This window comes from Rhagoletis pomonella, unplaced genomic scaffold, assembly GCF_013731165.1.
Source record: "Rhagoletis pomonella isolate Grant_MI unplaced genomic scaffold, Rhpom_1.0 Rhpom_scaffold_00008, whole genome shotgun sequence".
Taxonomy (NCBI): domain Eukaryota; kingdom Metazoa; phylum Arthropoda; class Insecta; order Diptera; family Tephritidae; genus Rhagoletis; species Rhagoletis pomonella.
Genome location: NW_023458562.1, coordinates 46,733,051 through 46,761,029, shown reverse-complemented (window position 1 = coordinate 46,761,029; position 27,979 = coordinate 46,733,051). Strand labels below are relative to the sequence as shown.

At 38.1% G+C, this 27,979-nt stretch overlaps 1 protein-coding gene across 11 annotated transcripts; it reads left to right on the top strand.

Annotated features, from left to right (window-relative positions):
* Positions 1-775: 775 nt before the first annotated feature.
* LOC118744999 (sodium-dependent nutrient amino acid transporter 1) lies at positions 776-27,979 on the top strand. 11 transcript variants are annotated; one of them, XM_036478486.1, is made up of 11 exons: positions 776-1,129; positions 15,414-15,689; positions 15,755-16,058; positions 18,874-19,102; positions 19,186-19,301; positions 19,392-19,546; positions 19,608-19,711; positions 26,741-26,970; positions 27,047-27,283; positions 27,356-27,627; positions 27,695-27,979. In XM_036478486.1, exons 2-11 carry the CDS (start codon positions 15,585-15,587, stop codon positions 27,842-27,844), a joined length of 1,902 nt encoding a protein of 633 aa, XP_036334379.1. In that variant the 5' UTR covers positions 776-1,129; positions 15,414-15,584; the 3' UTR covers positions 27,845-27,979. The 11 variants fall into 11 exon arrangements, with proteins under 11 accessions (XP_036334379.1, XP_036334384.1, XP_036334378.1 ...); XM_036478491.1 differs by having other exon boundaries at positions 776-964; positions 15,524-15,689; positions 15,767-16,058; positions 27,695-27,926; XM_036478485.1 differs by having other exon boundaries at positions 776-964; positions 15,524-15,689; positions 27,695-27,926.

Here is a 27,979-nt window from a genome sequence, read left to right as displayed (position 1 = left end):
TGTATATGTGCATCTGCATCTATCTATGTACAGATAATAGCCCAACCAAGCTTAATCCAAACAAACTACCAAAATTTACCTCATCTCGGTATTTTCTTTTTATAAATAGTATAAGTATTTAAACAATTATTTCTGTTTGCATTGGTGATAATAAAAAACCATACGCGGTACAAATATATGTATGTATGTATGTATAAATACGTACATAGAAGTCTGTGGTATTTTATTAAAATAACTTATTTCGAGATAGGTCATTTTCCTTTTAAAGCAATATTCAAAGGGTTCTCTAACAATATTTTAACAATTAACTAGCCACAGGTTAGCTTTAGATGTACTTTTAATAGAAACTTTATAAAATTATAAAATGTTTAAGAGAAACATCTTTTTTAATTCAAAGCCAAACCTTCTAAAGTCACATAAATTGTTTTAATAAAATGCCACAGTAGATATGAATGTGTGTAAATTTGACTATTGCTATGTACTACATAGCTATTTAGGGGCTTATGCTGGCATTTGACGGAGATTCTAAATAATTTGTGTACGTATTTAAATTATTTAGAGATTCCTTATTTCACATCAAATCTTAGCTTTCTATCTAATTGCACATGAGCTTTTGGTTTAACATATACATATGTATGTAAGTGACTATGCATGCGCGTATGTATTTAAATACTCATACTCCTATGAGTGCACTCACATGCGCATAAAAAATCGGCATTATCTATGAATATTTTAGATTTGCAAGATCGTTCACTTCGTTGCACCGTCGTTTTGAATACAATTCAGTCGTTATTTTGAACTGTCACCGCGCGGTTGTAATTCGCGTAACCGAATTCTGAGATACAAGCAATCCTGGCGAACAATTTGCAAATAAATATGTTTGTAGTGCGCGATCGCGGCAGTTAGTGAATCCTCGGAAATTTTTTGTAGAGTGCCGTAGACGCGAGCTGTTAGTCAATTAAGAGTAAAGTGGAAAGCCTTTTGTTAATTAAACATGCAATTTTCTATAAACTTAAACATTTAAAAAAAAATAAAATTACAAGTGCTGTGCAATTTTAATACCACAATTTTGTTGGAGAGTCAATGCTGCAAATTCACTGATTACCCCGAACATTTTCTTGGATTTTTCGTAAGAGATTAAAAAAAAATCTGCTGGAATACGGGTTTCGACTGATACTATTAAGAAAGTAGTTGCAGCGTTTTACTTGGTTTAGAGATGAGAAAAAGGTTTTTTAACAAAGGTTATAAATATATTTCGTTAGAGATGTGTGTTATGCTAATGGAACTACTAGTTTAGTACGAGCTAATTAGGGCGCTGTACTGGCTCTTAATCTATCCACAAGGCAATGGCACTTCTTAAAAGTTCCCAGCGGCTTACATGGACTAAATACTCTACGACAGAACCTTTTCTTCTTCGAAATGCGCGAAATTCCATCCGCAGAAGTAGTGGTTAGCAGTGAGCGCTACCATCCCGCAGGAGCTGGGTTCAAGCCCAGCTTCCGACCAACATCAAAATATTAAAAACAGGTTTTGTTCTAATAGCGGTGGGCAATGTCAATCCTCCGAGCGTATCTATCTAAATGTGTTCAGCCGTCATCAGTAGGCATGGCCGAACACAAGTACGACGTTCTGTCAGGTCTGAAGCTTCATCCACTGCTTTCTACAAGTTTCTCGTCCACCATACAGACGCAGCAAAGTTTATGTAAATCCTTTATGTGTGTTGGTTTCCAACAGCGTTTTTTTGTCTTTGCCTCAACTGCTTTGTACTTTCGTGTACATTTTTAACCGACTTCCAAAAAAGGAGGAGGTTATCAGTTCGTCGGAATATTTTTTTTTTTTACTTATTTATGTTACCGCATAACTTTGGACCACGTCAACTGATTTCGATAATTATTTTTGCATCGGAAAGGTAGTGTCTCAGAGGTGGTCCCATACTCATCTGGTTAAGATCCGATCAGTGGATCATGAGATATATATATATATTTTTTTTTATATGAGAGTTGAAGTGGTTTTTTTTTTTGCTAAAAATTACTTGTTGTACATTTGTGTACGCAGAGAAGGAGGGCAAAGTGTCAAAAGCAACCCCTAAAACTTTAAAAATCACCTAATGTAGAACTCACAACAAGCTTTTTAGGCATTATGGCTTTCGGCGCCGAAATATAAAAGTTTGAGCTGAATAAAGCATATGGCCTATTCCATAGTGATAGCTGGCACATGTGATCAATTGTGGATTATAACTACGTCGTCGGAACAAATACAAAGCAAAAGATATTTTTTTTTAACATAAATAAATAACTAATGTATAAAATTCCTTAAAAAAAATACCAATCGATTTCTTAGTTCATGTAACCATCATTTCAGCAGGTTAAAGGAATTTAGTCAATTAAAAAGATGTTACAACTGAAATAGAGATAACTAGGGAATTTGAAAATTTATGTCGTTTTCATCTTTTACATGGAATGACCCTTATGTATATACAGAATATAGCTGAATGTATTTATATTCAAAGATAAAAAAGGTGAAAATCAGGAAGCCACTTGAATAGTTTGGTTCCTTCATCAAACCCAGTTATGAAATTTTCGCTTTTTATTACAAGTTTTTATTTAATTTGTTGTGTATGTATTCATATATCGGCAGCTGAGTGGAAGATCGGCCTATCTCGGCAGCCAGTTCGATAACGCCTTATCTTAGGAAACTTTTCAAGAACGGCCTACTTCAGAATTCCGTTCAAAAACGCCGTATCTCAGCTGAAAATACCTTGAAAATGTGCTGAGATAGGGCGTTTTTCAATCAAATTCTAAAATACGGCGTTCTTCAATCAGGCTTTGAAGTAGGGCGTTCTCGAACTGGCTGCCGATATAGGACGATCTTCTACTCAGGTATCGATATGTAAGTATGTTTGTTTGGGTCAAATATTATAATAAATTTTAAACCAAATCCTCGATGAGCTAGAGACTTGAAATTTCGTACCCAGCTCAGAACCCGATGACGGTGCAATATCGCTAGCTTATAGTGAAAAGTTGCTAAGTGCATTGTTACAAATTTTAGAGGAGAGAAAAAACTTTCAATATCCCTTTTTTCAAGTAGGTTGCAAAACTTTGAATATGATAGGTTGCCTATTTAAAGCAAAGCTAAATTAAACGAATCAGAAGGATTCGATCGTTATTGAAAGATTTCGTATTATTTTGGCCTTAGCGCATATGTTTACTAATATCTTTTAATCGTTATTACCAACAGCTGCAATTTGTTTTACTGAATAAGGGGCCATTTAATTGCTATGCAAATCTAGATAAACTTTTTTAAAATTTTGACTTACAATTATTTTTTTTAACAAACATTTTGTCATACGAGCGTCACGTAACGCCAGTTTAGAAATACTCCTATATCAAAATATGAGTTTTCATTAAAAAAGCGGACTTAGCAACTTTTCACTCTAAAATCATACTCAGACGGGCAATATTGATCCGTATTAACGGTGCAGTTGATCTGATCAAAATTGAACCTTGACAGATAGCAGTAATGCGAATTAATTCCAGTCTCAATGCCAGTGCAGTCCTTACTTACTATTATAAATCCGAAAGTGAGTTTGTTTGTTTGCTACGCTTTCAGGATTTAACTATTCAACCGATCATCATGAAATCTTGTACACTCTCTCACAATCTCGATAAGGCAAGAGGGCGTGGCACCTCCCATACATACTGCATTTCTCAGGAAATATTTTTGGTAGATTACTGGAACTTGGTATGGAGATATATATAATCATTCTCTGCTCATGGAAGAGGGCTGCCACCTTTATAAAAGATCTAATTCAACTTCAATTACGGGATTTATTTATTTGCAAATTATATTAAAAAAATGGATGTCAAGAGGCTTAAAAAAGCTGTAGTTTATTATATTTTGAAAAGGCTTGCCACCTGTTTGAAAAGTAAAATTTAAATTAATTATACGCAAGCCATCTGAAGAATTAAAATATGGTTGTCAAACAAAATATTGTTAAGAAACCTTAAGTTTTAAAGTTTTGAATAATATTGAAGTCTTTCACAAGGGTTGCCACATTTAAAAAAAATTCACTTATTTAGTTTAAATGAAATATTATAATACTTGCAGACCCGGCGAACTTCGGACGCACAAAATTTTTATTTTTTTTATTGAAACTTTTTGGTCCAACATTTTCACCAACAATTCACGTTTACGATTTCCATTGGCACGCACATCGGCTAAAATTATGGTTTGGTGGTCGTTTTCCGCCTTAAATAACCTAACGAAAGCGTTATGTCCGTGATGAAGTTCCTGAAATTCTCTAATTGTGTAACATTTCATAGAACGGTTAATCTCACAACGAAATAAATTTGAAGAACATTTCCTCTTCACTCCCTGGCGGCAACAATGATCCGGTTCTAAAGTAAATCTGTCCAAGAAACTTTATCGTATAGTTGGTAGCAATTTCAAAATGGATGCCTATAATTGTTCTACAGAAATCCAATATACATAGACTTATTTCAGACTAAATACCTTAAAAGTAAGTTTCACGAAAGCAGTTTAAATGAAAATAATTTTTTTTTTTACTTTAATTTATTACAGTGAAAGGCGCGCGATGGTTTTTGGCGGTTGATCTATCGGTGGTGATTTGAGATTTACCCCTGCACAACTCAACCCTGGTGTCTTCGAATGAAGCTTTAAAGCATAACAATACTGGCAAAAGTCACATACATTGGGCCAATCGTAACACATAAAAATTCGATATACTCAATGGTGCAACAGGTTTATTTATTCTGACATTCACGGCACCTTTTCTAACTTGGCGATTATTCGTAATCACTCCAGCGCCACGTGGCAGCTCTTTTTTGCAATAGTATTGCCTTTACCGTTACCAATACATATTTTGAATATTAGCCAAAGTGGCGGGTGAATTTGTGAATCTACATTATCCAGAGTTACTCAAAAACACACAAAAAACTGCGTTTTAGGAGGATTTCACTCACAAACACACCTACAGATAGCCCGTCCATGAGTATAAGATTGATTTCATATATCTCCACACCAAGTTCCAGTACTCTACCATGAACATTTCCAGAGATATTCGGTATGAAAAATTCGGTTTTTATGGGAGGTTCCACGCCCCCTCTATATTTCGAAATTTTTTTAGCCTATAATAATCCTTGAGACGTCCGAATCAGATATCAGAAATTTAAAAACACATCGGGTCGGCCGTTCTCGAGCTTTGCGAACAAAAAAAAAATGGCTTTCAAAATATATATTGGTATAGATTGGTATGAATCGAAATGGTTTTGAATATGTATCACAATATGAGTGTTAGACGAAAGAGGTTTAAAAAGGTTGCCAACTGTTTAAAAGGTTAAATTTGAACTATTCAATAATTTAAATGAATTATTACAATGTGGGAATCAATCAAAATGATTTGAAAATGGCTTCATTTCTAAACTACATGTAAAGGGATGGAAGTTTAAAATATCAATTGAATTGAAAAAGTATGACAAGTGATAAGTTTAAGAAAGTTTTAGTTTGAAAATATTTTGAAGATGGTTAAACAAATTTTAAACCTGCTGTTTTTGCATCGAGTTTTCTTGAAAAAAATTTTACTCAATGTAGCACGCAAAAATTTCATACACTCAGCGAAGCGGGTGGGGGCGATCTAGTATTCAATATTTTTATTTTTTTTTTAAATTCATTTAACTATTACTTTTATTTAACATTTTGACATTTAAATTAACTAATAATAAAATAAACATATTTAAAGAAAAATGAAAAATACGCTCATACGTTTATAATGGCGCCGCGGCTAGAATTTTTCCGATATTTCCCCCTGTGCGGCGCCAATATGTTGAATGTTGACCATTGTTTTCCTTAATAACAAAACGAGCCGTCTCACAATGCCGCCTAAGTGAGCAAAAATCGAAAAATTCGTTGTCTGCAATGCGAACGTGTTTGATATTTTTGGAAAGGTAATTTATCCACTAAGAAGAATTAAACAGAAATTTCCCTATAAAATAAATTATATGCCGCCAGGAAGCCACTAAAGTGGATACATTTTATACTAAGAATTTTTGTAGCACAGCCATGCGTAAGCTCTTCACGGAAATAAATGTCTAAAATACATTCTTTGAAATAAAATGTAGGTTTGACTTTATTTATTTACATATAGATAGTAGAAAACTACAGAAATACAAATTTTGGAATAAAATTAAACACAGGGTGTCCCTGTCGTAATCCAGAAAAACATTTTTTTTAATAAAAATTTAAAAAAAATGGTAAATTTTAATGGAATGAATAAAAAATATATGTCAAAATACGTTATTATTTATTATTTTATTGAATAATACCGGTTTTTAACTTTCGAATTCAGAAATAAAAACCTGCTTATTTGTTGCTCTTTTTGAAGAATGCGTTTTTTGCTAATGCATAAAATCATTTTTTCATTTATTGTCAGTGCCATTAGATTTGCACGATTCGCTCTATTTTCAAAAATGAAGTGCCAGACTAAAAATCTTTATTTTTTTAAGTGTTGCCACCTGTTGAAAAATTGTATTCAAATTTTTTAATAAGTTAATTGAATTGTTAAGATGGGTCTATTTCTTATACTTATTCTTTTATTTATTCTTGCTAAATGTGTCAAATTTTTCTTTTGTCTGATACCCATATTGATATACATATTTCAGTTACCTTATTCCCTTAATTAAAATGAATTCGATTTTTTAAACATGTGGCAACCCTTCCACGTGTCGTTTAGGAATAAACCATTTCAATCGATACTCTTTTTGTAATAACTAATTCATTTAACCTATTAAACAATTGCAATAAAATAAAACTTTATTGCACATCTACAGGCCAAACCCTGTCATTTGACACCTCACTTTAGAAAATGGAACGAACTATATGTACAACGTACCTATGTAAATGCCACAAGAACAAAAATTGTCAAATTCAAACCGCATTTATAGTGAAAGTATGAAAGTTATCCCAAAACAAATTGCATTTTTCAATTTAAGGTCTTCAGTTTACTAGAAAGCGAACTTTCATTTAAATTCGTCCATAATTCTATTTTTGCCACATATTATATGGAAGGGAAGCACTGTGCGTCTTAATAAAAAAAACTTGAAATAAGATTAGCTGATAAGAGCAATGCATAAATTAATGAAAGACCTATTTGTATGCAATGTTTATTTTTTATAAATATCTACTTAAAACTAAATTTATCTCAAAAAAATCTGAATAACAATAAAGGGAAATTCCTTAATTACCATTGTTTATAAGTAAGTGCTGACTATGCAATCAATAATGATTAAATGATTAATTTCCTTTACAATTTATAATGTAAATTTTCTTTCTTTATATGCAAACAAAGTTCGTTGACATCAATTTATAAAGATTGAGATCTGGCAATTTAAGATATGCGTTTTTTTTAGTCTAGTTATGCACATATAGTAAACAACAAGTTTACATTTAAATATTGAAGTTATTTCACAAGGTACTAAGGTGCTTGTTGCATAAGGAAACATTACATTCTATTGACTGCATTCCTATTTGCTTAGTCCTTCCAATTCGCATGAGCCAAGTCCGTGGAGGAGGCAATCTCAGATGAAAATAAGTATGTACTTGATTATGAGTAGTGAGAACTCGCTTGAGCTTCATTTGCCCATTTTTCATGCAGTGCAGCTTCAGGAGAAGCCTCCGATTTCGGACCGAGAGATTGCAGGGCAGCGCTTTCAGTGACCTGTTGGATGAGCGTCGCCTTGTTTGAGCGATAAACTTAAATCAGTGGTACGGGAGACTGCTCTAAATTTGCTCAGTTGGCAAAACCCTTCCGAGACTGAGTGATATGAACATTGGAATTAGGACTCCTAGAGATTGCGCATCAGGAGCTCAACAAGCGCACAGTAAGGGTAAGCGTAACTAAGTATACCTCCAGCGTAGGCTAAGCAAAGGCGCACTACAAGATGGTGTTCTCTCACCAGGGGCAAATTTCATAATAACCTTTATGATCAGAGTGCTGGACTCACCGTAAATCCTACTAAGACGAACTTTCTTTTCTCACTATGGAATCTAAAATACCAATCCTCGACTCTATTTTCAACTGAAGGCATCCGAATTTCGATTTCTGAGATAGTCGAGCACTTGTGTTTGATTCTAAGTAGATACGTAGGAAGTTATCATGAGAAGAGTGGAGAAGACTTGTCCGAGAAATTATGAGTGGGCAGTGGATCTATAAAAGGGCAGTTAAGCTCATAATTTTAAATAGAGCCGTTGTCTAGTGGAAGCGAAAGTAAGTACTAGAGTAGTTAGAAAGCTGGAGCAAGAACAGCGGGCAACCCTTAATGCAATCATTGGGCCACTTCGGACCACTCTCTCTCTGGTAAGTAAGGTCACTGCAGCCAGACCCTGAGGCACTGGGCGATCAGCTGCCTCGGAATTTAGACATTCTATGTAGTATTCTGGGTATAATTTTTTTAAGTCGGGAAGGTAAAAAAATATTTTTTCCCTGCCCAATTCCATACTTTATAGTTGAGTGCTGCGATCAAATGGGAAGGGGTGACACGTCAGTAGGGACACGATATCGAACAGAATGTATCGATATGGTACTCAATTAAATTATCGCTTTAAAAATATCGGGTACCCATTAATATGGGATTAAAAAGACTCGATATTCCAAATATCGATACCAAAATCCAAAAAAATTGATCTAAATATAGGTCTCGTATATAGGCCGCTGTGGTGTAATGGTGAGCAGTGCGCACAGCTGGAAAATGAAAAACAGCTTCCCATTAAAACGAAAGCGCCGTTCAGAGTCGACATAAAACTGTAGGGACCCCTTTTGTGCCACAACATTAAGCCGCGCGACAAATCGGAGGAGAATCTCGGTCAAACACTAACATATTGTGTAACAGCACGTAGAGATTGATGTGTTGACTTAAAACACCGAGGTCGCGGGGTCAAATTCCACTACATGCAATCCTAACTAATTAGACATTTCTGCTCTTTAAAGCCCAATTTATATCGGGACGAATTGTTAACAACATTATCCTTGTAATGTGAGTTTATGACATTCGATACGATACAAGGGTTCTGGTACTCGATTCCAAAAAATATCGTTTTTAAACTATCGAGTAGAAAATATCGGTATCGAATGCCAAAAGTATCGATATGGTATCGTATCGTATCGAAAAACGTGTCCCTACACGTCATCATTGAAAATATTTCATCAGCTTCGGGTCTGCGATCCAACCTTATGACGTAAGAATAATTAAGAATTCGTACCCTCTCGGCTTACATAATAGCCACACACAACCATACTTGACAAGATTGCCGAATTTTGTATACAGCAACAATATATTCGAAGGTATAAATCATTGATAAAAAAATGCAAGCTAAAGGCGGTTTTGTGCTGCGGTAGCCAGTTCTGCATCGGCATAGTGGAGCGACTATTCACCTTTTCTTTGCGTCTCAACCCAGCATGTGCTGTGCAAACATTAATTGATTATATTAATTTATTAGTATAATTTTTTATTTAATATACATACAAGTGCACATTCATCCTATACATAGTTGCATGATAATTATAAATTAAATTGTAGATAGAACATTTATTTCAAGTAGAGCATTGAACTTGAGCTAGAAAAAAGTGGCGCTATACTACTTTTAATCGCCTCTATATGCATTTATAAGTTGTGTGAAGTTGCGGATTTCAAAGCAGTGATAGCTGACCGAGATAGAAATCAATAGCGCAATACAATGGTGCGTCTTTCAGAGGAATCGCCGGCTTACTAAAAAAAAAAAAAATCAGAACCTTCATTGAAGCAAGTTAAGGTCGAAGCCGGGGACATTTTTATTTAAAAAAATTGTTATATGGGGAGATTTCTAATTCCTTGAGACGTCAGTGCCAGTAAGGTGGCCAGATTGCTGGACATAACGCAAATTCTTCCATGTCGGTAAGACAAAGCTAGCTGGCAGGTTTTACTGCCTTCGGTAAGAATGTAAGCTTAGTCTCTGTTCATCTGCTGGGAATCTGATCTGGGTAGTAAGCAGTGTTTCCAGAACTTTTTCAGAGAAAAGGCTAAGTGGTCAAAAAAATAAAGCTAAATTAAAGTTTTAGTTATGTCTATGTTATCGCGCGAAAACCAATACTCTAGTATCCCCCTAATAAACTTACCAAAGAAAAAGTACTCCCACTCTTTACCCGGTGAGTACAACTCGAGGCCAGCTTCTCACATGCCGACAGATCGACCTATCGCGACAGCCAGGTCGAAAACGCTCTCAGAAAGCTTTTCAAGAATGCCCTTTTTCAGAATTAAACGAAAATCCATTAAAAATGTGCTGATATAGGATGTTTTTCAATCAAATTCTAAAATAGGGCGTTGTTGAAAAATTTTCTGATATAGGACGTTTTCGAACTGGCCACCGAGATAGCTTGATATTCCACTCAGACATCGATTTGTATTTGTTTTGCATTCCATACCTAACAATAATAATTGCATAAAACATGTTTACACTATTTAAATTTGCACTTAATATTTTGAGCAAAAGTAAAAAGCTAAGTAATTTCAAGTAAAAGCTAAAAGCTAAGTCCAAATAAAAAAGCTCAATGTAGTCGGAAATATTTCAAATGGCAACACTGGTAGTAAAGGCAAGGGTTTATATATATACGGTGACCATCCGTCCTGTTTTATATGGGACAGTCCTCTTTTTTGACCCATTGTCCTGGTAATTTCTTTATTTTATATGGGACGTCAAATGTTCTGTTTTTCTGTATTTGTCCCGTATTCGGTGTTTCGACGCCTTAACAGCTCATTAAAATGGCATGCCTATGATGGAGTTTTAAGTGATGTTGGTATATGATCGCAATTTTCTCCATAAACAGTTATTACTTTCTAATCTGAATACCTGTGACACGAATTGAGAAGTACATACAGTGACCAAAATAGAAATTGCGACCCGACATTTTAGTAAGTTTTTCCTTAGTTTATTTAAAGTTTATTATTTATTTTATGAAATATATAATACCGAATTTCCAACTTTGTGCAAAAAAACTATAAGAACCAATTCTGCAAATGTTTCACCAAAATTTAAAACTTTTTAATTAGAATCTTTTGAAAAAAATTTGGTTTGCGGTTTTGCGAGTGGAAAGTGCTGCTTATTTGATTCTCTTTCAAAAAAATGGTCGAATATACCTACTATGTAAGCTGTTGTGGAAAAAATTTGCAAACTTATTTTTTGTCCCGTATTCTCTCTCATAATATGGTCACCGTATCTATATAGTATGTATGCATGTACATGCCTAATTGCTTGCTAAAGGAAGCAAAGGTAGATCGCATTAGGTTCTGACGATTTGTATGGTCTGAAGGTGGATACAGCCCATAAGTATCGAGTATGTACTTGTATTTACTCGTATCGTTTCATCCGTACCCTCACCAGAAGCGTATATCTCAAGGTGGTAAAGCGTGGGAGAGGAAGGCTCATAAAGCCACTGATAAGAACTTTTAACGCTTGCCTGTCGTTTAACCATATACCCACTTTTTGGAGAAACGTTCGATTCCCAAACAAGCAAAAGGCGATTGTGCGTTAGCAATATGCTTCATTCTGATAAGTCTGACATCTTTAATACTAAAGAGCATATAACGCTATGTTTAAAGTATCTACGTTATACCAAGGGTTATTTCCAGAGTTCAATGTCCGGAGGACCTTGTAACAAAGATTGAAATGAAACCGAATGCAGGTGGAAGGAAGGCTTAGCTGATGCTGAAGGGACTTTTGACAACCCTAACTTTGACTATAAGTGCTCAGCAGACAGGTGACATGGGGTGGATGAGACAATCTTAAGGCGAAACCACTGCACATTATCTGGAATATCGCTCGTAAAGATGATATTTGTACAAATTAATAGGTTGCAAGGGGATGATCTCAAGTCGGTGTACTTCCACCACACTTGTGCTGTTTGGTAGCCAATTCCACATCAAAGGAAATGCAAAGATCAATCGTACCCCATCTTAAAAGATGACGTTTGTGTATTAGCGCAAGAGAAATTTCTTAGGGCCAGATTTTCAGTGCACGGCCGTAGTTTAAACTCAGTTTAAGTGCCTGATCTGGCTAGTTTAAACTAACATCAGCCAAGCAAATGTCAGCCAGCTATTCAATTTGAACTCAGTTTACTTAATCTAAGTTTAAACTGGCACTGAAAAACTGGCCCTTAGAGTTGTCTGGGTAAACACGCGGTTTCTTACTGCTCTGTTGAAGCTACAAACCCTGGATTTAGCGATGAAGATATGATATGGCGTAATTCTTCTGGATTAGCGATGAGCGGAGCTCCAACTTGTTTCGAAGGTTTGTCAGATATTAAGAATTTTTTGTCCTCAAATGACAAACTGACCTCCAGTTTCTCTTTTCGGAGAAAGTACCTCGGTACCTTTCCTACTTCAAAAATAGCCAGACACTCTCATGGGCAACAGACGACAGCAAGACGGAAAATGGAACTGACATCTGGACGCAGATTATAATTGCTTTCCCGCTTTAGATAAAATGAAAATAATTTCGCAGTAGGAAGTGGTTGCAATGCTTAAGATAAAGGACTGGTACTTGGCAAAAGGTAGTGCGTATAGCAAAACAAAGTCTGCATTGCTAAACAAGCTGATGTAGATTCCCAAGAAACAGCTTCTTTAAGAATTGCCCGGGAATATAAAAAAGCTTAACATTTTGTGGTTACTGCGACACTGTGACTTTCATGTAACTGCTGACGTAATTAGTGAACTACGAGCCTTTGGATGACCTAATATAAGTGAAATAGTATAGCAGGAGCTGCCAGCTACATCAAGAATCTCCCTTGCTGATATACTGACGCCTGCAAAACAATTAAATCTTTTCTAAAGAAGTGCAAAAATTCCTTCAAAACCAGACAAAGAGGGAATTGCGAACCCTGGTAGTAATGATTACGGGTCACAATTCGTGAACATACCATATGGTCACCATAGGTATCATATATGGGCCACTGGGTAAATCTTGATGGAATACCTATAAGGCCAGTACTAAGCAAGGGCTTCAAGCACTATGTGCTACTATGCCTGAGTTACCGAAAAGAAGTTTTAGATTTCTTAGATCTACCATAAGCCGAATTATCTAGAGTATAATTTCGAAGTAATAAAAAAATCTGTGTCATATGTGAACGTAATTCGTTTTTAATTTCATTAAAAACACCCCCCACAACTCGTTCCACATAATTTTTCTACAAGTCTTCCATGATCTTAATACTTCTTTAAAAATATGAAAGGCGCGTTTGACAGTACTTATTATGCTCTTCCGCTTTCACGCTATATATTTTTTATCTCCAGAATAACTCTAAGCGAAACCATGATTCTTTTTTGCACCTAGGGATGCTTCAAAACCAAAATTTTGCATTTTTTCAATTACATATATGTAACCTAGTCAGGTCTGGACTAGGGTTGTTTACCAGCCACATGCGTTTTGCTATAAGGCACCATTTCTGATTTCGGAAGATTTCGGAAGATTTTCCATCGATTATATGTACTAGTAAATTTCTCATTGCCCTTGTAGTTCGCACACATGTGGCGCCGCTGGTCCTTTTGTTTCAATTATGCTTACGGTGATCATCCGCACTTTATCTAAAAAAAATCTATTTAGTGCTTTATTTCAAAACGTGTTGAAAGTACGTTTTTTGGTTCGATTTTAGGCATAAATCAATTTCAGCCTAATAGAAAAATATTTGGAAGAGAGTTCAGAGAATACAAATAATTTGGAGAGCTCAGCCTTGCAATTTATCTTGCCAGGACGTGTGCATTTACCATTCTTATTTAATGTAGTAAAAAATAGAAAATGAAAAATTGTTAAAGCTTATTTTGTTCCACGGAGAATATTTCGCCGTTGGGCTTCGCTATAGCTTAGGTTAAGTTACGTTGACGGAATGTGGAGTCATATATCAGCCAGAAGGTCCATTGTGATATTACTAGTGTGACCTGCTATGTACCACATCTACTTTCCCATGTAAAGGATCCACTTATTTTGCCGTACACAGCGGAGAAGGTTGTAAATACTCAGGGATCCTTTGGCCGAGTTCAACAACGCATGCCAGTCGTTTCTATTCTGTGTTAAATGGCGGCAATTGGAATTGCCAGGTTAAGCCAAGTCCTTCCCCTTAGTCTTTCCTTAGCAGTGGGGGATTCCCTCGCCCTCGTTTGTCACCAGCGAGTTCCGAGTTGAATACTTTCAAAGTTGAAGCTTCGCTGTCCATCCGAACAACATGTCCAAACCAGAGAAGCCGCCGTATTTTAATTCGCTGTGTACATGGCGTTGTAAAGCTCATACAGTTCTTCGTTCCATATTTCAGATTATGTTGCCGTATTTAGGACAAGCCAGGGCAGTTGTAGATAAAGTGCCCGATAATTTTCACCTTCTCCTCGTAGCACGAAGGCCTTTACGCTCTCTCCGTATTCCCATTATACAGTGTTCGATGATAAAAGCAACCTCTAAGCGAACGGAGGGATGATCAAGGATAACTAGATACTCAGACCTGTTCCCATTAATTCGTGGACCACCTGTGATTGTCATTTTCAATATTGCCGTCGTTGAAGATAGTTGGCCTGACGGCATTTGGGGCAGAATTTAATGACTGCATATTAGCTCTTCCGTGCCAACTTGTTCCCAATGCTGTTTCCAGGAATATTTATGTGCCCGGACACCCAAACTACATTATTTGTGCTTCGCGCAGTCAAATCGCTTAGAGGCATTTTTCCTTAAATTCGAAGAGGTATTGTGGCACCAAATCTGTTTTCGTAGGGTTAGACCATATGGCTCAACCCAATAGCCTAACTTTGCTGTACTGTCCTTATAGTGTTTCTAGAGCAAGTTTTACCTTTTAATCTAACGTTTCAAATCCGCCTTAAAATTTTGGGCTTAGGGTAAGTATATCTGGAGTCGTTCCTGGATGAGCCGGTATACTGAAAATGAAATCAGCTAACCAAATCATGTGTTGAGAGAAACATATTTAGTTAAATAAAAAGTAACTATACTCTTTTCTCAGTGTAACAGAGCCGACAATCCAGCCATAGATGGGATTCTCTTACATTGTACCCATCTTGTTATTTCATGAGGGCAGCTGAAAGTTTCTACCGTAGTTTGAAATCGAAAATAATGACATCAGAGCAGATGGATTCGGGGTCAATGATTTTAACATTTGAAGCAGATTATAGAGTGAAAATAAATTCAATTTCTAATCACATATAATTGATCTGTATTTGACTGATGCCGTCTTTGATAGATGCTATAATACCAGACTTATGTATTTACAAACATTGTTTGAAAATGCATTAGCTTTTTTGCTGCTTCGTATTACATATTAATTAGTTTCGCGTGTGCGTAATCAGTAAATTGCAGTACGATTCGTTTTTCAAAAGATCAACTCAAGATCAAACTGCAATCTCACGATCGGCAAGCCTTGAGTATAAATACATAACCACATACAAATCTATAAGCGGAATTTTTTGGAAAATACCTTTTCTATCAGTTTACATCAGTACCACATGTTTCACACTTTCGCGCCAATAACGTATTAAATCAATGCAAATATGCCCAAAGCACAATTCAACAAATTTGTAGCGGACGAAGCCGATCCACTGCACCCAGAAAATAGTTTGCATACAAACATTGAACGAGTGAAACACGATGAAGCGGTAAGCGAAGAAAACAAAAAATTATTTAAAACAGATTACATATACTTTCACATGTGAAACTAAAGTCCACTTCACAGGTCGTCATCAGCAGTGTAGCGGAGGATATTCTGCCAGCTAGTGGTGGTGAACGCGATAAATGGAGCCGCGAAATAGAATTTCTCTTTTCATGCATAGCTCTCTCTGTGGGTTTGGGCAATGTGTGGCGTTTTCCTTTCATAGCGCTGGAGAATGGTGGTGGCGCTTTCGTTATACCCTATGTCATTGTGCTCTTGCTCATCGGGCGTCCCATCTACTATATGGAGGTGCTGATCGGACAGTTTGCAAGCCGCGGTGCAGTGAAGGTGTTCGACATGGCACCCATTATGAAAGGTGATTTGTTGCAGAACTTTTGATTTTTTAATTTAAATATTCAATTAGATAAAGAAATTCTGCTAGATAATCCGAAAAAGTGTTCCTCCTAAATCGGATGTTGTAGTTAAACAAGCTTAATTAGCGTAATGGATATATGTATAGTTTAGAAATATATATTCTACTCTCGTCATAATGAAAGATATCACATCTTGTGTTCTGTTACGATTTTCTGTATTTCTGGAAGTCGCGGGTTAAATCGAGAGTGTCGGGAAATGATGTTTCTCCTCCCAACCCCAAAATTTTAAACATCTTCCGGTACCCCACATTCCAGGTCATTTTAAAACTGCTACCGTGGGTTCCGCGGATACCGATATCCCGTACACGTTTCTAGTTCCAAATTCTGTTGCAAATGTTGTTGGTGTTAAATTTCACCATTGTTTGTGAGGGCCCCAACTTTTTTAGCATTATTCTTTAACTGAGTGGGCCACCATAATGTTCTTAGAGTCTTCAAATTGTTTTCTATCGTTTACATTTACCAAGCTTCCTCCCAGAGCCTGATTGGATACGCTTAATTCGAATCTGTCTGAAAATACAACTATTAAATACTCCCATGATCTACGTTGATTCTGCCAAGGACTCTTTACAGCTTTCCTATTCCATTAATACGAGCATTAATTGTTATTAGTAAACATGCCCGATCGTTTAAACGAGTTTTGCCGAGCCCTATAAAGCACGGCAGTCGTTTCTCTTTTGTGCCAAGTGGAGCCAAATTCTCCCACAGTATGTCTTTCCACCATAGAAGGGACCTTCCTCTTCCCCTGCTAACACCAGCGGGTAACGAGTTGAATACTTCCAGGTCTGGAATAATTGCACCAATTACGTCCTCATCAAGCCAACAAGGCCGCCGTGCACTATGTCTATGTGGTTGTAAAGTTCGCAAAGCCCAAAGTTCTATCGTATGCGGTATGAGCCATCGCCGAGTATGAGCTCATTATTGTCCTCATTGAATTTTGTCACTGACCACGCTTCTGCGACATATACAAGTACAGGAATGATGAGGGATAGGGAGTGGGTTTTATATGGGCTTTACTTCACAATTGCCTGTTCAGCCCAAAACGACAATTGTTGGCAGGAGTGATTCTCTGTTGGATTTCAAGGCTGGAATGCGTATTTTCGAATAACCAAAGTGCTACACCTTTTCGAAATAGCAACTGTCCTGAGTGCCGAAATCCGAATCTGCCTTCACAAAACATGATTCATGCACTCTATCAACTCCTCAACGCCGAACTCTGGCAGACTAGTTGCCTCTCACCCACGAAACTGCTATTCTCGTCCTCGACTGGATGCTAGAGTTTATCTTTTCTGCTGGTTTCTCTGCAGTTATCATTCAATTGAATAAGAAAGTATTCCCTCATACCCTGGACATCGATCACTACGTCACCGCCTTTGTTATTTCTGGAATTAATGATGCGAGGATTGTTCATTCCAGTCAGAAAAAATGCAATAAAGTATAAAAAAAATTTAAAATGAGACCAAGCGTGAATTTTTAGTGATTTTTATTTGTTTTACTTTTGATTTAAAGAAAAAGTTTGAACTTATTTTGCTTTGCTTTGTTCTAAATAAATGCTAAGTATCTTTAATGTTAATAGTTTTATTGTAATTTTTGGTCATGACTTCATTGCAACATATTTAAGCATTCTCACTGTATGAAAACTATGTAAAATAATGCCGGTTCACCGGTTTTTTCGTAATTCGAAAATAGATAACCGGGTTTTTTCAAAGAAAGAAAAAGGCGAATAAGCGAATGATAGCCTGAATCATTTGCCAACCAATTTTGAAACCATAACAACCCTCCTGGAAGATGCAGAAACAAAAACACCTGAAAGCGAAAACACGAAACTAAACTAAATGTGAAAATAAAAAAGCTCTTCTTAAAAAAAAAAAAATAAAACGGTAACAAAAAAATAAAACTAACAAGAAATCAAAACCCATTGCGCCTGGACCACACTACTAAAGTGAAACTTCTTTTCATTAATTTCTAGTGCTTTCATATTGCTGAAATGCATCTTAAGTTTAATGTTAACCTCATCTTTAGTCTTGGTCTTCGTCTTTATATTCGTCCTCCTATTCGATTTTCACTTTCGTAAACGTATTCGTTTCGTTTTCTTATTGGTTTTACTCCCCGAATTCGTCTTTATATTCGTATTCGTTCTTGTATTCGTAGTCCTTTTGGGTTGGTCTTTGCAGTGGTTTTTATTCGTATTTGTCATTGCCTTCCTATTGGCCTCCGCATTTGCTTTCGCAGTCGTTATCGTATTCGTATTCGTTTTCCTACTCGTCCCCGTCTTTATATTCGTTTTCGTATCCGCGTTCGCCTTTAATTGACCCATTCAATCAAAAAGCAATCAATTTTGAAACCATAAAAACTCTTGTCATCTACAGAAAAATATCTTTCGAATTCACCTTTTTGGTTGCAAGGTTGGCATAGTAGAACCGCCGTAGCGTGCAAGATACGAGTATGTATAGTATATAATAGCTCTGGCCAAACTCTGGTGTGTAACGGTAGATTAGTAGGCTCAAAAGGCCTTTTCGTACAGGCAAAGTTTATTGAAACAATTATGCTCAAATGAGAAACTTCTGAAATTCACCTCGCTTACACCGACTATTTCTGATTTACTCCAAACAACTGTAAAATAAGCATTTTCCATTTTTTTTTAAGTTCCATCATTCAATTTCTTCTTAATCTCTATGAGTACACAAAAATATTTAATTTAAGTAACAACTAAATAAAGTATCGATCTAAGTATTATAACCGTAATTCCCAACTCCACAGGCATTGCGTATGGCCAAGTTTACGCTACAGCATTAGCTACTACCTACTATGCAGCCATTATGGCACTGACAATCAAATACTTACTCGCCTCCTTCACGCCATTGCTACCTTGGGCGACATGTCAGCCGGAATGGGGCGCCAATTGTGCGTCAATCACCACCTACAACTCCAGCGTAATTGGCAATACATCTCATGAGAAATTGGTCTCCTCAGCAGAGTTGTATTTCACGTAAGTACGAGTGGCACAATGAATTTATAAATATGCATGTATGTACTTAAATAGTCACTTAAGTTTTACTTACTTACTTAAAGCAAGGTAGTGCTGCGCGAAAAGGATAATATTGAAGATGGTATCGGGACGCCAAGTTTGGATCTTGTGATCTATTTATTTCTGGTATGGGTTTTGATTGCAGTTACTTTGATTAAAGGTAAGTTCTACTACAACTCGTGTACGTACATATGTATGTATGTATGTGTTGAGCTTTATTAATGCTTTCTCCAATTTTATTTTTCTTCAGGCATTCAAAGCTCTGGCAAAGCTTCGTATTTTCTAGCCTTATTTCCTTATGTCGTACTTTTTACTCTACTCGGGCGCGCACTAACTTTGCCTGGCGCCTGGGATGGTATAGTTTACTTCCTAAAACCGCAATGGGATCAGCTACTTAATCCTGAGGTAAGTATCGTCAATTATAGTTGTTTACTTAAGTTTTGATTTGATTTTTATTCAATGGTAGGTTTGGTATGCTGCTATTACACAGATGTTCTTTTCGTTAGCCATCTGCTTTGGCACGCTAATCATGTATGCTTCATATAATAATTTTCATAAGCGCGTTCACAAGTGAGTAATTTATGAAATTTTTTGAAATTTTTATCACACTAATTGGACGACTGAATTCTTCTGTATGGAATAATCGACTGTTCACCAGAGAGCAAAGGTGTAGTATAGGGACGGGTTGTGGGGGGTTGAAATTCGATTTTGCGAGACAGGCTAGTACTGTTTTTGTCAATGTATTGTGTACTTGAGTGCCGTTTTTGTAAATGTGTCGTGTACATGTTTATTTATAAACGTATGTGTTCCTTTTCTTTCGTACGTGCTTATTGATATATCTGTACTGTAGTGTTTTCGGACGGTACTAGCTCTTACTGCCAATATAGGAGTATTACATATATGTGTTTAACACCAAGTCATAAAATCTGTATCGTTCGTTCAATTTAAAAATATTAGGTGTAAAATTAAAGGCTTGTCCTTTGCAACATAGTTTTAGTTATATGAAAAGGGTTGCCATAGGTTAGAAAATCAAATTCAAATAATTGCTTCCGCAGATGTTTGCGTTAAATATTTAAAACCAAGTCATAAAATCTGTATCGTTCGTTCGATTTTCAAAAAGGCTTGCACTGTAGATGTGTAATATGGTTCTAGTTTTGTGCCATATGAATGTATGTAAGAAAATCCAAATCAAATTATTTAATAAGCTAAATAAATTACCCCAATATGGGTATCAATCGAAATGATTTTAAATGAACTTTATTTTTTAATTACATTTAAGAGGGGTGCCACCTGTTTGAAAAGTCGAATTTAGTTAAAGAAGTATTGTGCTTAAAATACTATGCAACAATTACAATATTTTTGAGGTGATTGAAGAGAGTGGCCACCTATTTAAAAAATTAAACTCAAATTACACTGTAGGACAGCCGAAACCAGCCCGGACTTTGTTAAAATTTTCTGGAAGTATACCCATCCAGTAGTAAAACACTCGGCGGATTTGCGAAAGTTAGCTCGTATTTGTATTTCATGGCCTACTAAAGTTTTCATGCCTCGGCCTAAGTAGTTTTCAAAAAAAATAGTTAAAATAAATGTCTGAGCGAAATTAAAGGTTAGGACATATAAAATAAAATTTCATGGGAAATATTTTCGTAGATAATTTTAACCTATTAGCTCCCGCCTAAAAGGGCCATTTTGATCCTTACTTCATTAAATACCGCAAAAAGCAACTTTGGAAGGTCGTTAGAGGACTGGTATACTCTAGAAAATTATTCTCCGGAAAATTTTACTAGGGGTCATCTCAGGCAAAAGCTTCGTGCTATTTACCAACGTAAAAGCCTCTAAAAATTTAAAATAAAAAATCAACAAAAAAATACTTTACATTATTTTTTTTTTTTTATTTAAGAATAACAGTTCCTTCTTGGCACAGATGTTTTGTTTCGATGCATCAGATCGAAAAACATGTATTTTTTACTTGCATCCCTAAGACAAATGGAGGGCCACACACAGTGATGACAAATTTAATCAGAAACAAAAAAGTTGAAGAGTTGATTTTTTGGAAATAAATATGAAATTCGATTTTTTCTAGAAAAATTCGATGTTATCCGAATTTCAGCAACACAAAGTTCGATTTCAAAAATTCGCCATTTCGAAGCTAAAATTCGATTAAAATTCGAATATCGAAGCTTCGAATATCGAATTTACCTATCCCTAGTGTAGTATGATATGCACAAACGATGCTCTGAATGCTATTTTAGATTTTCTGCCATTGGATTTGGTAGGATAACCGACGGAAGCGCACGCTACTCCTTGCTGAGAGATATCACTGTTAGCGTTTGGCCGATTTGCATCTGCGCCGATTTGTGGCGTGCGCCTTAATGTCACACAAAGAGGAGGGACCTACAGTTTTACGCCGACTCCGAACGGCGATTGTATTTTTATGAAAAGGTGTTTTCCGGAGCAGAAATACACTCAGAGGTTTGCCATTGCCTGCCGGGGTGCGACTGCTATTAGAAAAAACGTTTATATTTTACTTATGATGTCAGTCGGAAACTTAGCTTGATTTCAGGCCCTGCATATTCCACGCTGCAGTCTAAGCTATCATGGTGACATCTTAATTTTTAGTAAGAGACAGGCTGAAATCAAAGCTCTGAGCTCTTTCACATTTTATTCCAAAATTGCGCAGGATATGGCCAAGCTGAACAGATTTCATCTCGCTTGGGCCTCTGGTCTTAGGGACATAGAAGCAAACTCTATGGTAGGGGAACTTGCAAGGCAAGGCACGACCAAGCAGATTATTCCTGATAAAAAACGCAAGGGTTGCCATGCACAACTTGCAAGCTACTACTTAAAGAACTTAAGTATGTACAAACAAGCTGGAGGCAGATGGAGTCAAAGTACGACTTGTCGAATTTCCAGGCCGACGTTTGAATGGGAATGGAGTGCAATGGGGTATAGTCATTGCGCTGGGTATGCAGTTACAGTTGCATGGCTATACTCAATCCCGACTCTTGCGTCCTCGTTCGCGCACTCTGGGCAACGTGAGCAAACCATGTGCGAGATGCGGTAACCAATCCGAGTGGAGCCTTGGGTCACAGCAGAAAGAGAGGGAGCTTCGGTGGGGCCACTCTGACTTATTCGGTTTAAGGGCTCACTGAAGTCTGCAGCGTCTGTTCACCAGTAGGTGCGGCTGCAAGCGGGTGTCTGCTTGGAGCAAGTGGCTCGCTATATAAACGTGTATTTGGTTGCGAAACCAACCCCGTCCCAGCAATGGGTTGTGCGCTGGGCTTGGGACCCGCCACGTAAAAACCACTTCCAGTGAAGAAGCAAGGCAAAGCCTCGGATGAGACCCCCCCTTATGATGACGACCACAGTAAACGTTTAAAGGACTACGATTTGAGGGCATGCAGCTGGAATGTCCGGACCCTTAATGGGGAAGGTGCCTCTGCCCGGCTGGTTGATGTCCTCGTAAGGACAAAAGCTGACATCACCGCCATCCAAGAAATGCGTTGGACGGGGCAAGGCAAACAATGTATAGGGCCTTGCGACGTCTACTACAGCTGTCATGTAAAGGAGCGCATATTCGGAGTTGGATTTGTGGTGGGAGAGAGACTCCGTCGCCGAGTACTGTCGTTCACCCCGGTGGACGAGCGTCTAGCCACAATCCGCATCAAAGCGAGATTCTTCAACATCTCGCTCATCTGCGCCTATGCCCCGACGGAAGAGAAGGATGAGGCATCCAAGGATCTCTTCTATGAGCGCTTGGAGCGCACGTACGAGCGCTGCCCCCGTCATGATATCAAAATCGTGCTTGGCGACTTCAATGCCAGGGTGGGCAAAGAAGGGATCTGTGGAACCACCGTCGGAAAATTCAGACTCCACGACGAAACGTCCGACAACGGATTGAGGCTGATCGACTTCGCCGGGGCCCGAAACATGGTAGTATGCAGTACTAGGTTCAAGCATAAAAAGATCCATCAAGCTACCTGGATGTCTCCGGATCGAAAAACGAGAAACCAAATCGATCATGTTGTGATAGACGGAAGGCACGCTTCCAGTGTTTTAGACGTACGCACACTCCGAGGCCCAAACATCGACTCGGACCACTATCTTGTTGCAGCCAAGATACGCACCCGCCTCTGTGCAGCAAAAAATGTGCGCCCAAATATGCAAGGAAAGCTTAACGCCGAAAAGCTGCAATCACAACAGACAGCCAGCGCTTTCGCTACTCGACTCTCACACCTGCTCTCAGAGAGCACTCTTCAACAAACCGACATATGCGAGCAGTGGAACCACATTTCCCGCTCATTAAGTACCGCCGCCGAAGAAGTAGTCGGATTTCAGCGAGCCCGAAAGAACAACTGGTACGATGAGGAGTGTCAGGAAGCTGCAGAGAAAAAAGATGCCGCCTACAGGGCCACGCTGCGATCGGGCGCAACGCGCGCTATGTGGGACCGCAATAGGGATCTGAAGAGGTAAGCGAGACGTATTTGCCGCAACAAGAAGAGAGAGGCCGAAATACGTGAGTGCGAAGAGCTTGAAATGCTGGACGACAGGAGGAATGCCCGAAAATTTTACCAGAGAGTTAGGCGACTTACGGAAGGTTTAAAGACCGGGGCGCACTCCTGTAAGAACAATAATGGCGACCTAGTAACTGATGTCCAGAGCCCTACTAAATGGTAGCAGCACGGAAAGTTGTGGAGAAGAAGAACCCGAGCCCGCAGTCGATGATGACGGAGTCGACATTCCACCGCCTGACTATGACGAGGTACGTATAGCAATAACGCGGCTGAAAAACAACAAAGCCGCTGGAGCTGACAGCCTGCCAGCTGAGCTATTCAACTACGGCGGCGAGGAGTTGATAAGGTGCATGCATCAACTCTTGTGCAGAATATGGTCAGATGAACGCATGCCCGATGACTGGAATTTAAGTGTGCTCTGCCCAATCCACAAGAAAGGTGACCCCGCCATTCGCGCCAACTACCCCGGGATCAGCCTTCTAAGCATAGGTTACAAGGTCTTATCGAGCGTATTGTGTGAAAGACTGAAGCCCACCGTCAATGAACTGATTGGGCCTTATCAGTGTGGCTTTAGACCTGGCAAATCCACCATAGACCAGGTATTCACAATACGCCAAATCTTGGAAAAGACCCGCGAGAAAAGGATCGACATTCACCGCCTATTTGTCGACTTTAAAGCCGCTTTTGACAGCACTAAAAGGAGTTGCCTATACGCCGCTATGTCTGAATTTGGCATCCCCTCAAAACTCATACGGCTGTGTAAAATGACGTTGAGCAATACCACTAGCTCCGTCAGAATTGGAAAAGACCTCTCCGAGCCGTTCGCCACAAAACGGGGTTTCAGACAGGGCGACTCCCTGTCATGTGACTTCTTTAATCTGATGTTGGAGAAGATAATAAGAGCTGCAGAACTGAACCGCTCAGGAACAATTTACTACAAGAGCGTGCAATTGCTGGCTTATGCCGATGACATCGACATCATCGGTAACAAAAACCCCGAAGTCTGTTCTGCCTTTTCCAAGTTGGATAGGGAAGCAAAGCGCATGGGTGGTAAACGAGGACAAGACGAAGTATCTCCTGTCATCAAACAAACAGTCAGCACATTCGCGCCTTGGCACCCACGTCACTGTTGACAGTTACAATTTCGAGAAAGTAGAGAATTTCGTTTACTTGGGAACCAGCATTAACACCGATAATAATGTCAGCATTGAAATCCAACGTAGAATCACTCTTGCCAACAAGTGCTACTTTGGACTGAGTAGGCAATTCAGGAGTAAAGTCCTCTCTCGACGTACGAAAACCGCGCTCTATAAGTCACTCATCATGCCCGTGCTGGTATATGGCGCAGAAGCATGGACAATGACAACATCCGATGAGGCGGCTCTTGGAGTGTTTGAGAGAAAGATTTTGCGGAAGATTTACGGGCCTTTACGCGTTGGCGACGGCGAGTACCGCAGGCGATGGAACGATGAGCTGTATGAGCTTTACAACGATATGGACATAGTGCAGCGAATTAAAATACAGCGGCTCCGCTGGCTTGGTCATGTCGTTCGAATGGACACCGACGCTCCAGCTCTGAAAGTATTCAACTCGGAACCCGCTGGTGGTAGCAGAGGAAGAGGGAGGCCCCCACTGCGATGGAAAGATCAGGTGGAGAAGGACTTGGCTTCACTTGGCGTATCCAATTGGCGTCAGTTGGCACAGAGGAGGAACGACTGGCGTGCTTTGCTGAACTCGGTCAAAATCGCTTAGGCGGTTACAGCGCCAAAAAAAAGAAGTTTGAATGGGATCGGAAAAGGCCACGAGGAATATACTCTCTGAGAAGGGCAGATATCTAGCATTGCGGGAGCTCTGACCGGGCACTGTCTAATAGGAAAACATGTAGAAAGACTCGGCATGCGTTTCCAAAGGTGTTGCAGAAGATGAAGAAGTACTGTACTAAGTACTAAAGCTACTCTAATGGAAGTATTTAAGCGAATAAGCTTTAAACCATGGACAACCCTATATATGTAAACAGGTGGTCAAAAATATCTCCAAAAAGATCAAAAGATTCTGTAACTGTTTAAATTGGGCTCAAGTTTTATAAGAAGGTGTGATCTTCTATGACAATCAGGCAACCCCGAAAGCTTTAGACAAAGTCCCTTACTGAATACCATCGATCATATCAATATTTCTAGTCGTGCGACGAATTGGCTGGAAAAGGTACGATAACCTTCCGGAAAGGATACGGTAGCCGTAGCATAGTAACTTTGAAACAGTTTGTTAGAGATCACATCATTCTAGTAGCTGATGGATGCTGGTACAACTTTTTGGCTTGTGAAACTTCTTAGTTTACCTGGTCTTCCTATAACAGGCAACGCACAACATTGTTCTTGAGTTTAAACAGAAAAGCGATGCCTTTTCATATGAAGGCTCTTACGGAGCACTTTCTAATGTGTAATCAAAATTGGCCTGTATTGGCCTATTAGAGCCGACGATCTACTCTGCTTATGAAACATGTAACACCGAATCGAAAAAGTTGCCAAACGGAAAAATTAATTAACAAAATGACAGTGCTGATCACGACTTTCACTGAAAACCACTAGCCGACGCTAGTAGTCGAAGTGCCAAAATATACTCTTATTTTTATGACGGAAATTCGTTCAAAAAAAAAACTGTATATTTGTTTTATAAGACATTTGAGAATTGAAAAAGTGTTGAAGACTATTTTCAGGTATTCCAAGGATTTTTAAAAGTGATTTAGGTGTCATATTTTAATAGGAATATCGATATTTTTTGAATGTGTGTAGTTAAATATGGATGTTCTATTAGGGTATAGATAATTTCTGAGTTTCTATTATTACTATAGCATCAGTTTCACAAATCATTAATCATCATAACTTTTTTGTCCTTAATTTGGTGCTTTAACCCTAAAAAGTTTCAAATGAATATTCGAAAAAAAAGAAAACTTAGACGAATATAACTTCAGATTGATGAACTTTAAAGGCACCGTTGAATATTCTGCTTCCTTGCGCTTTTTTTAAGATCTCAATTACCCAAAAATATGAAGAACTTTTCATTATTTGTTCATTCTTTCACTCCACAGGGACGTAATGATCGTGACGACAATAGACTCCTTTACCTCAATACTCGCTGGTTGTGTTATCTTCGGCATACTTGGCAATCTCGCGCTGGAAACCAACAACACAGATATATCGAAAGTGGTTAAGGGTGGTACAGGCTTGGCTTTCATCTCATATCCAGAAGCTATAGCAAAATTTAAATATTTACCGCAATTTTTTGCCGTGCTCTTCTTCTTCATGCTCCTCGTATTAGGTAAGTATTGCTTTCGACAACCGTTGGAGATAAAGTTAGAGCGGAGAATAATAATAAGGTAATTCCTTCTTCAAAGGTATTGGCAGTAATATTGGCATGTCTTCGTGTGTTATAACAGTATTTAAGGATCGTTTTGATCACATACCACAATGGGTAATCACAATCGGATTCGCAATCTGCAGCTTCCTTTGTGGCCTGATCTATACAACACCTGGTGGACAATATCTACTGAATTTGGTGGATTTCTTTGGTTGTTCATTCATTGCACTTTTTTTGGCCATAGGCGAGATTGTGACTATTTCATGGATTTATGGTGAGTGTGATCCGTGTAGACTTTGCTTAGTAAAGTATTTAAATTCCTATGTCTTTTTTTCAATAATTATAGGCGTCAAACGCTTCTGCAAGGACATTGAGTTCATGTGCAATCTAAAGACCGGGTTCTATTGGCGCATCTGTTGGGCCATTTTCACACCTGGTCTCCTGTTTCTCGTGCTTGTCTATACGCTGATCAACTACAAACCGCTTGAATATAAGGGTATGGAGTATCCGGAATATATTTACAATATTGCTTGGCTGATATGGCTCATTGGTGTGGGTCAACTGCCATTTTGGGCTTTATATACCGTCTACAAGCAGCCGGGCAATACTTTTATGCAGGTTTGTGTTAGTTGAATAATCAGAAAATTTTTATAAAATGTGTGTAATGAATTTATGTTTTCAACAGAAATTCAATCAAGCCATAAAACCAAAGTCCAACTGGGGTCCAGCGTCAGCTGAGCAATTGGAAAAGTATATACTATTTATGAAAAATTCACAGAATCACAACCCTGAACATGGTTGGACGTCGCGAATTTATGATAACATTTTCGGTTGATTTCAATCGATTGATTTTGTTTATGTTTTTGAAGTACTTAAGTGCCTGATTAACTCAAATACACAGTTTTATTTAGGAAAAAAAATGCAAAGTTTTTAGTTTAAAATTTATTTCAATATGGTTCATAGCTTAATT

What these genes read in the sequence shown, in the direction of transcription:
- LOC118744999 (XM_036478486.1), top strand. Translation starts at nt 15,585, where the DNA reads ATGCCCAAAGCACAATTCAACAAATTTGTAGCGGACGAAGCCGATCCA. An exon ending in TTTCATAAGCGCGTTCACAA is followed by an intron (nt 19,712 to 26,740) that starts GTGAGTAATTTA and finishes TTCACTCCACAG; the next exon opens with GGACGTAATGATCGTGACGA. An exon ending in CTTCATGCTCCTCGTATTAG is followed by an intron (nt 26,971 to 27,046) that starts GTAAGTATTGCT and finishes CCTTCTTCAAAG; the next exon opens with GTATTGGCAGTAATATTGGC.